The sequence below is a fragment of the Ostrea edulis genome, chromosome 9, assembly GCF_947568905.1.
Source record: "Ostrea edulis chromosome 9, xbOstEdul1.1, whole genome shotgun sequence".
NCBI lineage: Eukaryota > Metazoa > Mollusca > Bivalvia > Ostreida > Ostreidae > Ostrea > Ostrea edulis.
This window is the reverse complement of record NC_079172.1, coordinates 60,939,031-60,953,892: the sequence shown is the minus strand read 5'-3', so window position 1 is coordinate 60,953,892 and position 14,862 is coordinate 60,939,031. Positions and strand designations below refer to the sequence as shown.

Here is a 14,862-nt window from a genome sequence, read left to right as displayed (position 1 = left end):
GACAATAGGGATATTTTTTATATACTTGTGTCTGTAAATGACAATTGTGGTGTATAATACATACATATATATACACACACACAACTAAGTTCCAGTTCTTATTCATAATATTCAAGTCATGCATAACTGTATACACCATTTCTTTTCTTTTTTCTTTTAAAGAAACATATTGAAATTTCACTGATATGTGATGTTTCCTTCAGTCTAACTAATGTTTGATATTGTGAAAACTTCAAACCATATATGTTGCCACTCTCCGTTTTTCTCGTGTATTCAACGATAGTAAAATATTGATCCGCCAAGTTCTATAATCGGGCTCGATATTCCAATAACTAAGTCAAAACAGTTCAGAAGAAGAAAATGGCTGCTGATGCTGAATTTTTTTTTTTGGTTGCGATAAAATTGCGTGAAGCTTAAGGCCTGTTATCGTGAGTGATGCTGATGATGTGTTTTATATATGTATAGATATGAAACTTTTAAAACGACTAAATCTAAATCAGATCCACAGTATCGAATACGATCAGCTCTGTGACGCGTGACGTCACTGGAGTTCGGAAAATCATCCCAGCTGTGGGCTGTAAACACATCATTATAAAAGGAGGGGGGGGGGGGGGTCATTACTGTATCAAAAACATATTATCATTCATTTCTTGCGTAGTAGATTTAAGAACTATGTATGCTAACCGGGCTCGGTTGTCAGATATTGAAAGTACTTGTTTTAACGTACACATGCCAGATACACCCTTTTTAAAACGTACGAAAAAAGCTGATTTTGGTGGTGGATTTTGTTTATATAATTTATTATTCGGACACAAATAATGCAAAACTTCAATTTATTATTCGGGAGCAAATAATTCAAAACTTCATTATCTGACAACTTAGCCCCCCATGCTAAAGACCCAATTGCAAATGTATCAATTATTTGTCCTGTTAGTGGTATACTGAGAACAATGTCATGCTTTTATTCATTTACTTTTTCAACAATACATAAAAATATATATAGATTTTATTAAACACATGGAAGCTCCTTTTGCTCAATACCATCAGAGACATACATAAAAGATGTCTCTGATATCATCCTTTGCTAATATCTATTAAAATTTATTTTGGGTGATCAATTTTTCTTGTAGCCTACATATTTGACATTGTATACCTAATAAATCTATCAATACATTTATCCATCTATCTGTCTGTGAATGACTTGAATTTGTGTCGGATACAATCTCGCATTAAACACAGCTCAGTTTTAGACAAAATACATGTATCCCCATCACTTATATAAGGGTACTGCCAAAATAATCTAAAGTGTAAATTTATTCACATTGTCCAACCCTGGGCTTGATGTTTTCTGAATTATTCATTTAGGGGCATCTCATCCTTTTTTACCCCTTCTAAATAATACAAAAATTAAACAAACCTATACAATATATTATGTAGAGAAGAAAAAGGGTAAGATAACTCTGTACAATGCTCCACTCTGCTCCTCACAATCCACATCTGGAGCGGAATGGACCGACACTCTGTTCCCCACAATCCACATCTGGAGTGGAATGGACCGACACTCTGCTCCCCACAATCCACAACTGGAGCGGAATGGACCGACACTCTGCTCCCCACAATCCACATCTGGAGCGGAATGGACCAACACTCTGCTCCCCACAATCCACATCTGGAGCGGAATGGACCGAAAACCCTCGGCTAACGCAGATGGTGCAACATGCATATTTAAAAAAAAACTAAAATTTATTTTTTAAATTCAAAAACAATCTTTTGAAATATTCCTTATATTTTTATAGCTATTCCTATTTGCCTGTCAGTTTTTCATAGTTCATATTAATGAAAATAGCTATCTACTTTTAATCTTGTATCATATTTCTTCTTTGCCCATCATTTTTTGATAAATTGTTTTTTTCTAAATGTAGTACTGTTATAACTTTGTTTTTGAATTAGACAGTTGACTACTATTTTTGACAAGAGATTATACATGTATATATGGTACGATTTTTCATAATTGATAACAATTGGGGAAATATTGTTTATGCTTTATGCATACTAGATCATAGTATGAAATATAAGTAATTTTAGTTTATATTTTCTTCTTATAGGCCACTGGATTATTGAAAATAGCTTAGACTACTTTAATCTTATAGAATTAGTGTTTTATAATTCTTATCATATAGTTCTTTTTGATGAGCAATTTAAAAAAAAAAAAATTTTAAAAAAAAGCTAAGTCCTCAAATTTTGTTGTTAGATTTTTTTCTTCATTTTTTCAGACATACTTGTAGAATTTTGTAATATTTCATTGTAAAAGACAATGCATGGACATTGTACATGTCAGTAATTGCAGCAGCAGTTAATTGCAGTATGAAAATTTTTCATCCATTTGAAGTATCTGTTGCAGTTTTACAAAACAACTTACAACAAAGTCGCAAGTCTTAAATTGTATTACCCACTTATTAGTTTAAATGAGGGAATTAAACCGTTTCTAAAACTTAATTTTCAACATTATTTTTTCACTGTTTTACATTGTAGTGATTTATCTTACAATAAACGGGAAAATTCCAGTATTTAAAGTTGGTCGTAAGTTCTTTTGTAAAATACACCCCTGGATTTTCAAATAATCTTACAACAAAGATCAAAGCTTAGAAACAATATTTTTTCTATTATTTCTCATCTTTCGCAAGTTTTCTGAATTGTATATAAAGGATATATTCATTGTTCACGAAATTTGTATTCTTACTTCTGACCTTGTGATGTGTATTTGATTGAAAGGCAGAAAGAAAAGTTAATCATAGTTTTAAGATATTTTGTGAAAAGAGCCAGTGTGATTGTGGGAGCAAAAACTGATTTCAATTATACAACATTTATTGAATATAAGACTCTTTTCTCTTTCCAGATTTAGTTGGAATTCAAATGGTCAGAAGATTTAATTGATAGCAATGATAAGATATAGTAAGAATGAAACACAATAGAGGACGCCACCAAGTAGTGATTCAACGCTGGTGACTCCTTAGACTCAAAACGATGGAGTTGCATTCAAAATTTTCAGCCAAATATTGATGGCATTTGGAACTGACTGAGAAATGCAGACCACGTTTGTCCCTGCTCTGTCCAAAATGTTGGTGAATAGAAAAACAAGTTTCAAAGACAGTCATCCACTGTCGGACTTTGGTCCGGATGAGAACTTGAATGATAATGCAGATATTGACTGGGTGAACAAGTCATGGGTTCGTGGATTGCTGCGATTCTGTGCCTTTGTGAGCTTGGTGTCTGTCAGTCTCAACACTCCCGAGATGTTCACCATCAGCATTCATCTGATGTACATCACGTTTATCTTTGATCTTATCGTCACCTTCCTGTTCTCGGCTGAGATGATTGCCAAAATGCACATCCGGGGAATAGTCAAGGTCAGTATTGTTTCATATCAGTTGTAGTCAGCATGCTCCTCGAAGATGAGGCCAAAAATAAAAATGGATTTGTTTGATGTACTCCGACTGACCCGTCAAATTTGCTCCTACCGGATCATTTTTTTCAGCAATTTAAAATTTCATTTTTAAAAATTTTTTTTTTTGGTTGCCTTGAAAAATAGAAAATTCTCCTTATTTTAAAAGAAAATAAAAAAAACATTTCATGACATTCCAAAAAAAACCAAAAAACCTACCTTACCGACCCACCTTGAAAAGTGCGGGTCGGAGTACATCAAACAAAAATATTTTTAATGATGGCCTGATACTTCATTACAAAAACTGAACTTGAAACTACCCAAACTGTTCAGCTCAACCATATTAATTTCTAGAAGTGAAGATCATTTTTACTCGGATGTTCAGTTATAGTTGTTTATCAGGGCTAGAAATAATTATTTTTATTCACTGGTCTCTTGGGCTAGGTTATTTAGCCTAGCTATCAGCTTAAATTTTTCCTGGTCAATTGAGAGCTTTTACTGTCCCTTCAGACCAATGGATATGAAAAAGACTGGCCCAAAGTTCATGATTGATTAATTGATAAAGCACCATAATAATTGTTGATTTCAGACATATTTATTATTCATCAAACATATTAACTGGTAACTACTTGCAAAGAGTTAAGAAAAGATTTTTATTAACTTTAATAAAGAAAGATTCAAATAAAGTCTTGTTTTCACTTACTGTACATTGAATATTAAAGAATGATATTTAAAGATTAGTCTGGGGCCTTGTTTTTCACATAAACTCGGGACAGTAATTGTCGTCTTTATTTTTGTTATTTGTGGAAACATAATCAGTACATGTAGTATGGTATCATGGGATTACAAAAGCATCACAGTTTGACAACTCATTCTACGAAGCATGCATTTGAAGACAATTCGTGAATAGGAATATTCTTCATAAGACAACTCATTGTTCAAGAAACATTCTTGAATTTATTTACATTGTGTTACTTCATAGCACAAATTAACAAAAAGTGAAATCTAAGAAATCATTTTGCATGATCCTATAAAAACCTGGATGCACACACATTATATTCACTAGCCCGACCATTCAGGAATTTAACAAGTATTCAAATTAACAAGCCTCAAGGGCACATGCTCTTTATAAAGCACTAACCCAAATTCCATAATTCACTCTAGACCCCAGACCATATTGGGCCATCAATTATTTGCTGCCTCTCATGCAAACAGCTAACCAAGAAGTGTTTGAAATATACAAGTTTATTTGGTATACTCCATTATGATGGTGAAAAGCTACAAAGAGAAAAATACACAAATTGTACACACATTGTTTCAATAAAGGACCAAGTCAGTTGAACATGTTGAGTGACCAGAATACTTGAAAACACAAAAATATTCATATCGATCAAATTTCTCGTAATTTGTTGTTCTTTAGAAAACGTGCAAAATCTCAAGTATAAAGCCTTCTGTAACATAAAATTTTAGAAACAATATTTCACAATAAACACAATTTTCAAGTTTGACAAAATTCTAGAAACAAATTTACTAAATTTATGGCATGCGACTGCATACTAAACAATAGTAAAACCCTGCAAAAAGGGATACCTTACAAACTGATTATTTTCTCATTAAAAATGAAGTTAACAGAGGCTTGGGATGTGCGTTAATTAAAGAGACCTAACATTATCACAAACAATAGAAAAGAACTTACTTTGTGTGCTGAATAGCGCGGGAATGGAAAGGTGATGATAATACTATCGTCTTACAGGACAAACAACAGAAATTCTAATAATTGAATACAAAACGGACTAGATTCCGTATAAACTTCAAATACAAAACGGACTAAGATCTGCATAAACTTCAAATACAAAACGGACTAGATTCCGTATAAACTTTGAAGTGCGCAATAACAAAATGAATTATTTCAAGCCCTGTATCCACAGAATTAATAGTGTACACAAAAATTACGAAACTACCATCTACATGTCAGACTTGTTGTCTCATTTCCTTGGGAGGGAACAGAACTGCAGGCCAAATCTTGCATTCTAATGATTGGAGTAAAAATAATGTACCAGCTAGGACACTTCCAGCGTGCACAATGACGTTTTTGTATGTGTCTACCAATGATATGAATGTGCACCATGATGTTTGTGTATGTCTACCAATGATATGAATCTATTGTTGTATTGAAGGGTGAAGCTCCCTACATCAAGGACCGCTGGTGTCAGTTTGACGGATTCATGGTGCTGTGTTTATGGATGTCATTAATCCTACAAGTGAGAGATCTTATAAATGTTATACATGTACTTCGTTATACCCCTACAAACAATTAAAGTTTGGTGGTGGTGGGGGGGGGGGGGGGGGGAGGGTATACTGGAGTCACCTTGTTCATTGGTCCGAAGACATGATTTGTCCAGAGTATGTCTATAACACTGATGAACAGATTTCATTAAAATTTTGTGTATATCTTACAGGTACACTTCGATATCTCGAACTTGTTAGGACCGAAGAAAAACTTTGAGATATGCGAGAGTTCGAGAAATCGAAGTTAATGAATTTGACACCGATACTGTGTACTGGTTTATGTTTTATTTGACAGGTAAATAAACACTAGTGTTGAATAATCAAAATAAAATTCATAATCAGTAATCGGTCAAAATCGGAAGAACTAGGTATATATTGATCAATGATCGATATAATCGGTATTTACACGTAGTTAATAAATGTTTATTATTTTGGGGTTATTTCCTTTAGTTTTATTGATATGTGCAACATACACACATTTATTGGCTTATTTATGAGGAATAAAATGGGTTTTTTTCTAGACATGACATCCATGATATATACGTAGTTGATTTATTTATAATGGGCTTGTGTTTGGGCGACAATCGATTATGAAAAATGGAATCGATAATGGGAATCGACAAGCCAAAAACGATCGACAATCGATTGTCGGCGACAATCGTTTCATCACTGATAAACACACCTCTTAAAAGCGGTAAAAGTTTTAGTTCAAAGTTAGGAATTCTTTAATGCATTTGCATGTATATTGCATATCTATTACTTTATTTGATACTACAACACTGATATTTTATGAATTTCGGTCATTTATCATAGCGATAATCAGTTATCACGTTCAGTTCAGTATTTCTGATACCCGGATTTGTGTTACGCTTTGTAAATGATAAACCGATCACTGTAATAATGACGAAGACAGAAACGGGAAATATCGCTGCCTTGGATTCTGTGTCTTTTTCTACTTCTGTTATAGCCTGGAACTTTGTTTCCATTGTATGAACTTTCAGATTCCTTTGTATACCACTGCCAGATAATCCAACTATCCCCCGATTTGGATACAGGGTCCTTCGTTACATGTAGATTGCTTTTCAGATACTGAAGATTTTGAATTTTGGTGCTGATATTTATAGTGAAAAAAAAGGTCTTTTATTGATTAATTCTTGATTTCTATATCACTTTGATGTGTTTAGTGTTTACTTTGACTTGTCATAGCATGAGTAAACATGTGTATGACAAAATTGAATTCCTAATTCAGTACTCGTCCCCAAGCTGTTTGTTTAATTATTGTGTCATCATACCTATAAGACTTAGTGTGCATTTCATTCTCACCTCCAAACACCCAATCTGCATAATTAGATAAAGCTCCCAAATTAACAGCTTGGGGCTAATAAGGCGTGATTATCGGCAATGGTTCCATGAAGCCTGTGCTAGACCTAACAGAAACATCCAACAGACCGTAAAATTAGCATGACGGGATGATTGTTATACTTCAGGTGTGAAGTCAATGGAGCAAGAAACTTCTTGGATCTAAATTTTTAGTATTAAAATTTGTATTTGTTAAATAAATACTTACCTTTATAAATTTAGATATTCACCTGCTTGCAGTCTTGTATTGGAAAAAAACCATGTAATAAAAAAGCACCCTTTGTGACCCGCCACCTCTGACATGCTCAGAAACCAACATCCGGTATCATCTATTCTTTGACATAAAACAAAAAATTAGAAGGGGGATGAAGGGGAGGTGGGTTGGGACCTCTGATTTATAAAGGTAAGTATTTATTTAACAAATACAAATTTTAATACTAAAAATTTAGAATTTATCACAATAAATACGTTACCTTTATAAATTTAGATAAGCAGAATTCAAAGTAGAGCTGAATCCCCCTGAGATTGGCAACTAGGAGGAAAAACAACTTTTTGAGCTGAAACTAGAGGTCCAAGCGAGAACAAACTGTCACTATGAAGGGGCATAGATCTAAGGTAATGGTTATAAAAGGTACTATCAGACCTCCAATAACCAGCTGACATGATTTCCGACATAGAGGAGGAATTGAAAATAGCCCAGGAGCAAGACAATGCTCTAATTTCATGTGCCTGAACTTGAACACGAGACAAGGCTTCTGGAGATGAAGATTGGTAAGCCATCTTAACAGTATGACAAAGCCAAGTAGAAATAGTCTTAGCCGAAATATCCTTTAGACCTTTCTTAATAGGAATGAAAAGTCTAGTAGAACCAGTAGGTCTGAGCGTTGACGAAACAGAAATATATTTCTGAAGTGTACGCACTGGACATAAATCCTGATTACCTAATGATTTAGGTAGAGCAGGAATAACAATAGGTCCAGAACCTTTGTCTGATAACTGATTCTTGGCTAAGAAAGATGGATCTGTCAACAGAGTAACTGAAGAATTATCTGCAGAAAATCTGAGACAAGAATCTGCAATGGAGAAAGCATGAATCTCACTCCTTCTACGACCAGAAGCTAAAGCTAATAAAAAACAGCACTTCAAGGTCAAAAACTTAAAGGAAGCTAAAAATAAAGGTTCGAAAGGAGGAAATTGTAAAGTCCTAAGAACCAAAGCTAAATTCCAGGATGGAACCAGCCTACGTTGTCTAGGTCGTTCCAAACAAAAATTCTTGACCATGAGGGACAAGAACTCATTCTTCCCAAAATCAGGACCTCCTGACAAAGCTATAGTTCTGGATAAAGCTGAACGATAGCCCTTAATAGTAGAGGGAGAGAAACCTTTGTCTTCAAACAGATAAACTAAAAACTCAGCTAACTGTTGGACAGTAACTGCGAGAGGATCAATTTCCTTTGAACGACACCAAGAACAGAAGATGTTCCACTTAGAGTCATAAATTGCTCCTGTAGATTTTCTGACTGAACTAGAGATACGTTTGGCTGCTCTGTCAGAAAAGCCATCCTGTCTGAGAGATTCCCTGACAGTAACCATGCGTGTAGATGGAGGTTGGAAAGATTCTGATGAACTTTCCTGCCTTTGAATTGAGACAAAAGATCTTTCCTGAGAGGAAGCAGAATTGGTCTCGCACAACACAGTTGAAGAAGATCTGGAAACCAAGATTGTTTTGGCCATGCTGGAGCAATAAGAATGGTCTTGCAAATTTCTACCCTGATTTTGTGTAAAATCTTGGGAAGGAGGCGAAAAGGAGGAAACATGTAAGAAAACATCCCCTTCCAATCGAAAGACATTGCATCCACTGCTAAAGCTTTGTTGTCTGGAATCGGAGACACAAACGTTGGCAGTTTGCAATTCAGATGCGTAGCAAAGAGGTCTATATGAGGACGATCCCACTTGAGACAGATCTCCTGAAAGACTGCTGGATGTAACTCCCATTCTGTATTCACTGGATGCAGTGACCTTGAGAGAGCATCCGCTACTAGATTCAGATTGCCAGGAACATGCCTGACTGACAAGCGAATTCCCAGGGAACGGCAAAACAACAGAATTTCTTTGCACAGAAGGTAAAGAGACTGAGAATGTGTGCCGCCCTGATTCTGCAGATAAGCCACTACTGTTGTATTGTCTGTGGCTATCATCAGAGATTGACCCTGAACAAATTGGGAAAATTGTTTCAATGCCAGAAGAACAGCCCGCATCTCCAGTAAATTCATGTGTTCTGTCAACTGGAGACCGGACCATATACCTGATGCCTCTCTGCCCTCCAGGGTAGCTCCCCAGCCTGTCAGAGAAGCATCTGTAAACAGGGTCATAGAAGGAACTGGGGGGTCTAGCGAGCAACCTATCATAACATTCTCTCTCACTGACCACCACAGAAGATGAGGATACAATCTGGGAAGAATGGGAATAACAGCTTCCCACTGTTGTGAGGCTGGTACCCAAAATTCCAGAAGATACCACTGAATGGGGCGAATATGAAGACGACCTAAAGGTACTATGTCCATCAGAGAAATCAGAAAACCTATCAGTTGTAGAAACTGGCGAGCTGAAGCCTGTTTGGCTGAAAGTAGTTGATCCAACAGATACTGAAGCTTGAGAAATTTCTCCTCTGGAGGAAGAACTATCCCAAGATCTGTTCGAAATTGTTCCCCTAGGAAAATGAAACTCTGACTGGGAACTATCTCTGATTTTTCCCAAGAAATAAGGAAACCCAGCTTCAACAGAAGATGAATAACTCGATGAGTATGTTGATGAAGAAGGTTGAAAGAAAAATTCTTGATCAGAGAATCGTCTAGATATGTATGGATGAAAATGGACTGGGAGTGTAGATACGCAACCACTGTTTGAAAAAATTTTGTGAACACTAGTGGAGCAGTAGATAGGCCAAAAGGCATTGCCCTGAAAGCATATACCTTGCCCTCCCAGACCAGACGAAGAAACTTCCGATAAGCCGGAGCTATAGGGACATGAAAATAAGCATCCGTCAGATCTAAAGAAGACGTCCACATCCCTGTATGGAGAGAGGTTCTGATCGACCTGTTGGTCTCCATTTTGAAATGTGGAATCACCAGATACTGATTCAGAAAAGAGAGGTCCAACACAGGTCTCATTTGTCCATTCTTTTTGGGTACAAGAAAGAGACGAGAGTAGAACCCCCAACCTAGAGGTGGACTTACTTCTTCCAATACATTCTTTTGGAGAAGTAGAGACACTTCCTCTTGTAACAACAGATTTTTCCACGGGTCTCTGGTCATAGAAAATTCCAGAGGAACCGCAGAGAGAGGAGGCTGTTCTCGAAATTGAAGCTCTAAACCCCGCCGTAGCACAGAAAGAACCCATTTGTCCGAAATGAGACGGGACCAATGAGGAAGAAAAAGAGAGAGGCGTCCTCCCACAGGAAGATGAGGAAAGGGAACACCTACTTCCTCGGAAAGAGTGGATTGTGCTACAGGAGGGGGGGAGGCATCAAAACTGAGATTTCTTACCCTTGGCTACTTTGGGTTTTTTATTATTAGATCCCGAAGCCGATGGGAAAGAACGATGCTCATTACTTCTCTTAAGATTATTTGAACCTTGCAGAGAAGAGCCAGATTTAGTAGCACCTTGAGACTTACTTCTAGAAGAGTCTGATTTAGAAGAACAAGAAACACGCCTAGAACTACCATTGTTGAGTTGTACATCTACTTTAACAGTAGGAGGTTCTTTGTGTAATTCCTCTTGTAATTTGCGTAAAGAGATGCCAAATAACTGCTCTTTATGAAGAGGAGAAAAAAGTAGGTTGTCTTTAAGAAACTCAGAGACGTTAGATTTTTGAAGAATCTCTTGTCTCCTAGCTAAAGAAAAATTGGCAATAGTGCCAAGATTCAAGAGCTGAGAAGTGCAAAGACATCTATCTACTTGGAGAAGAAAAGAACGAACATCATCAAATTCTTCGCCCTTATCTTTAAGAGAGGCACCTGCAGCAGCAAGAAAATGCTCCGCATATTGTAAAGCTGCGGCAACACCCCGAAGATTGTTCTCCGACCTAGAATAAGAAGTCTGAGATAACTTGACCCCCTCAGAAGACTTAGCACCAAGAAGATTGGAAAAAGTCTTATCAAAAACAGGTTGAGATTTTCCCAAGGAAACATCATGAATATCAAAATACTTCATTCTAACCTTACCAGGGAAAGAAGATGTACTAAAAGCCAGATTTTGTCTAACTAAATTAGAGGCCTTATTGGAGGACATCTGATCGTCGACAAGATGAGAATTAATGGAAGCCAATGCAGATTTAAAATGACTAGACTCGGGAAAAGAAGCATACGACTTAGAAGAATCTCTCACAAGACCAGAGCAGGACTGAAAATCAGAAGGTATGTGAGAACTCCTGGGAGGAGAAACTAAAGAATCGTGACCTGACAATTCTCTACGAATTGCGTACACTTTGTCTTTCAGAGTGAGATTCTCTACCGGAAGTTGCTCCTGAGAAAGCCCAACTTCATCGACTGAAGGAACCGGAGATAGGCAATTATCGCTCAGAAAAGATGCCTCTTGACTACTTGGAGCCAAAGATAATGAGTCAACCTCCTCGTCCGCTTTATTATCAAAAGCGGGCCGAGGGGTGACAAGAGCAGCCCCAGGAACAGTGGGGGACGTAGCTGATTTGCTTTTTTCAATCAAATCTAGTCTACGTTCCACTGTCACAAATTTTGAAGAAATAGAAGCCTCCAGTTTCTGAATAGATGAAACCAAACATTTAATTTCGTCCTTATTGGAGGACTCCATTAAGTTTGGTTTACTAACAAAACCTTGCCCTGTCCACACAGGTTGAGTCGAGTAGGGATAAGGTGGCACAGAATACATGGGATGAGGAAATCTAGCTGGCCACCTAGACCGATAAAACGTCTCCCTACGATTACCCGAAGGAAAACTCTCAGGGCGAGAACTAGCCACCGGACTACCAGGAGGTCGCGTAATAGTAGATGTAGCTCTAATTTGACCTACCGAAGTAACCGGGGTAGAAGGAATTCCTGGAGAATCCATGACATTCCCATAAGAAAGAAAAGGGTCAGATTCCATGGGACCAAAACTTCTAGAGTCAACAGAGTCCCAATACACTCCCTCTACAGCAATAAAAGGTAATTTAACATTTTCACCTTCATTCGCCATAATGCTTAATAATGTAATAAAGTAATATCAACAAATACCATGCAATACTTAGCCAAAATAGCAAGTAGAAAAAATTCTTTTCCTCCTCGAGAAAAACGTGACTGCACTCCACAACGGCGGAAAAGAAAAGATGATACCGGATGTTGGTTTCTGAGCATGTCAGAGGTGGCGGGTCACAAAGGGTGCTTTTTTATTACATGGTTTTTTTCCGATACAAGACTGCAAGCAGGTGAATATCTAAATTTATAAAGGTAACGTATTTATTGTGATAAATCTTCGCGATAATGCATGTGTTTTTAGCACTTAATTGGGACAGTAAATCTACTTCAAGATAAACCAGGTATTCGAAATTTCTGTGTTTGAGATACCGGGTTTTTCTTAAAATTATGAATATAGTAAAACTGGCTTGGACTGTTGACTCACTTCGAGATACCCGTGGTGTTCGAGATACCGAAGTTTACCTGTATATGAATAATGAAGTTATGCACCTGCTATTTTTAGTGAAAGAGTTTTAATATTCAAGGAAGGTTTGGATATTTTTTCACTTTAAGGGAGGTGTGTGTGTAGGGGGGGGAGGGGGGGGTTGGGTTATGTTGTCATTTTCCAGAGTATATCTTAAAAACCATCTATTCTTCAATGATCACACTGTTTCCCTATGGGGTGTATTAGTTCTAGTTACCATGGTTACAAATGAGAAATTTTATGAATGTTAAACGTTGTTAGTAAGAGTTTTGATGAGATCCTCATTAGATATAGACCGACAACACACACATTTGTACATGTGTGTATGATAAAACACTGAACAATTTGCTTGTTAATTTAAAGTATTGTGGTTGCTTCAATGTTTTACAGGTATTTGAGATGACAAATATAGTAGAAATGTATTCTTATTGGTCAATAATGAGATTTCCCCGCCCACTTATCCTGATTCGGTTGTTCAGAGAGAAGCTGAAATTCCAGCTGCCAAAACAGAGAATAAATACAATCTTCAAGTAAGTGATTCTGTATGGATGTGTTGGGATAGTTCTGTAATTTAATTCCTTTCTTTAAGAACTGCAGTGGGTTTTTTTAATAACTGACAGTTTTTTACACTATACTTATAAGTATGAAGATGTTTTGGTTGAAACAGGTTGTGTTTACCAGAGGCAGTGTAAGCCAAAAGCAATAAACTGAATTTCAATTAAGTCAAATCAATAAATATCCAAATTGGATTGGGCTTATAAAATTGGAAAGGATTTTGTTAATTAGAACTTTGCTAGATTTCTAGTGAAATTTTGACTTTAGGAAATGCTTAAATAGATACCAAATTCTAAATTATGAGTTACTGATATATGTTCCTTTACAATGATATAATCCACTCAGGTCTTATTCATTGATTTATTATCTCAAATTGTCAAAACAATTAACATAGTAAATACACAAAGATATAGTTTTTTTATCTATTATCAGTATAAGGTCAGTGTTAAGGGTGGGGGGGGGACTCTTTAATTTTTGAGAGGTAGAAAAAGTCCAAAGGGGTGCTTATAAGGGTATGAGTGCTAATAGTACATGTATGAATACAGTATATAATTGTATTGTCATGAAGAATTTGTACTAGTAACATGAGACTTACATGTAACATCATTGAAAGAGTAACAATGGACTAGCCTTGGTTGGCCTTTGGAAAATAAAATTGTTTGCACATACTGCAAAAGCTTTTTAAAATTTGTATTAGATGATTATGCTGAAGTAATGTTATTTGAAAGTTTCAAGAACATAATTTTCCACTGATTATTTTATTGCCTCTAGCCTGTGTTGTGGAGAGTAACTATTACATGTGCTTGTAATATTTGGTGCATTTTGTGCAAGCTTACTTATTAGAGTTGTGTATTTGATCTTTACTCCAGACGTTCTCGAAACCAGATCTTCAACGTAACAACATTTTTCCTGTTCTTTATGTCGCTGTATGGAATTCTGGGAGTTCAGTTCTTCGGGGAGCTGAAAAATCACTGCGTCAAGAATGGAACAGATCCCAGGTAAACTATAGTACTACCACTGCTAGGAATCACACGGACTGTACGTGTTAGTAAAATAAATTCTGCAATGATAATGAAGGCCTTACGCGTTAGTAAAATAAATTCTGCAATGATAATGAAGGCCTTACGCGTTAGTAAAATAAATTCTGCTTTGATAATGAAGACCTTGCGTGTTAGTAAAATAAATTCTGCATTGATAATGAAGACCTTAAATTACGTGTTAGTAAAATAAATTCTGCATTGATAACGAAGGCCTTATGCGTTAGTAAAATAAATTCTGCTTTGATAATGAAGACCTTAAATTACGTGTTAGTAAAATAAATTCTGCATTGATAATGAAGGCCTTACGCGTTAGTAAAATAAATTCTGCATTGATAATGAAGACCTTAAATTACGTGTTAGTAAAATAAATTCTGCAATGATAATGAAGGCCTTACGTGTTAGTAAAATAAATTCTGCTTTGATAATGAAGACCTTAAATTACGTGTTAGTAAAATAAATTCTGCAATGATAATGAAGACCTTAAATTACGTGTTAGTAAAATCA

General features: G+C 36.2%; 1 protein-coding gene and 1 long non-coding RNA gene across 6 annotated transcripts in view; one reads left to right on the top strand and one right to left on the bottom strand.

Moving 5' to 3' along the window:
• The first annotated feature begins 330 nt into the window (after positions 1-330).
• Positions 331-14,862, top strand: part of LOC125658344 (sodium leak channel NALCN-like) — a 78,530-nt gene continuing 63,998 nt past the window's right edge. For all 5 annotated transcript variants that reach the window (XM_056149800.1, XM_056149801.1, XM_056149797.1 and 2 more), the window contains exons 1-5: positions 331-428; positions 2,897-3,407; positions 5,620-5,703; positions 13,154-13,293; positions 14,188-14,316. In XM_056149800.1, coding sequence (XP_056005775.1) covers positions 3,084-3,407; positions 5,620-5,703; positions 13,154-13,293; positions 14,188-14,316 — 677 coding nt within the window. In that variant the 5' untranslated portion in view covers positions 331-428; positions 2,897-3,083. The remainder of the gene's footprint in view (positions 429-2,896; positions 3,408-5,619; positions 5,704-13,153; positions 13,294-14,187; positions 14,317-14,862) is intronic.
• On the bottom strand, positions 7,344-12,433 carry LOC130050245 (uncharacterized). The gene is made up of 2 exons (XR_008798681.1): positions 12,340-12,433; positions 7,344-7,419 (listed from the first exon to the last, which is right to left on the bottom strand). It is a non-coding gene; the product is annotated as an uncharacterized LOC130050245 (long non-coding RNA).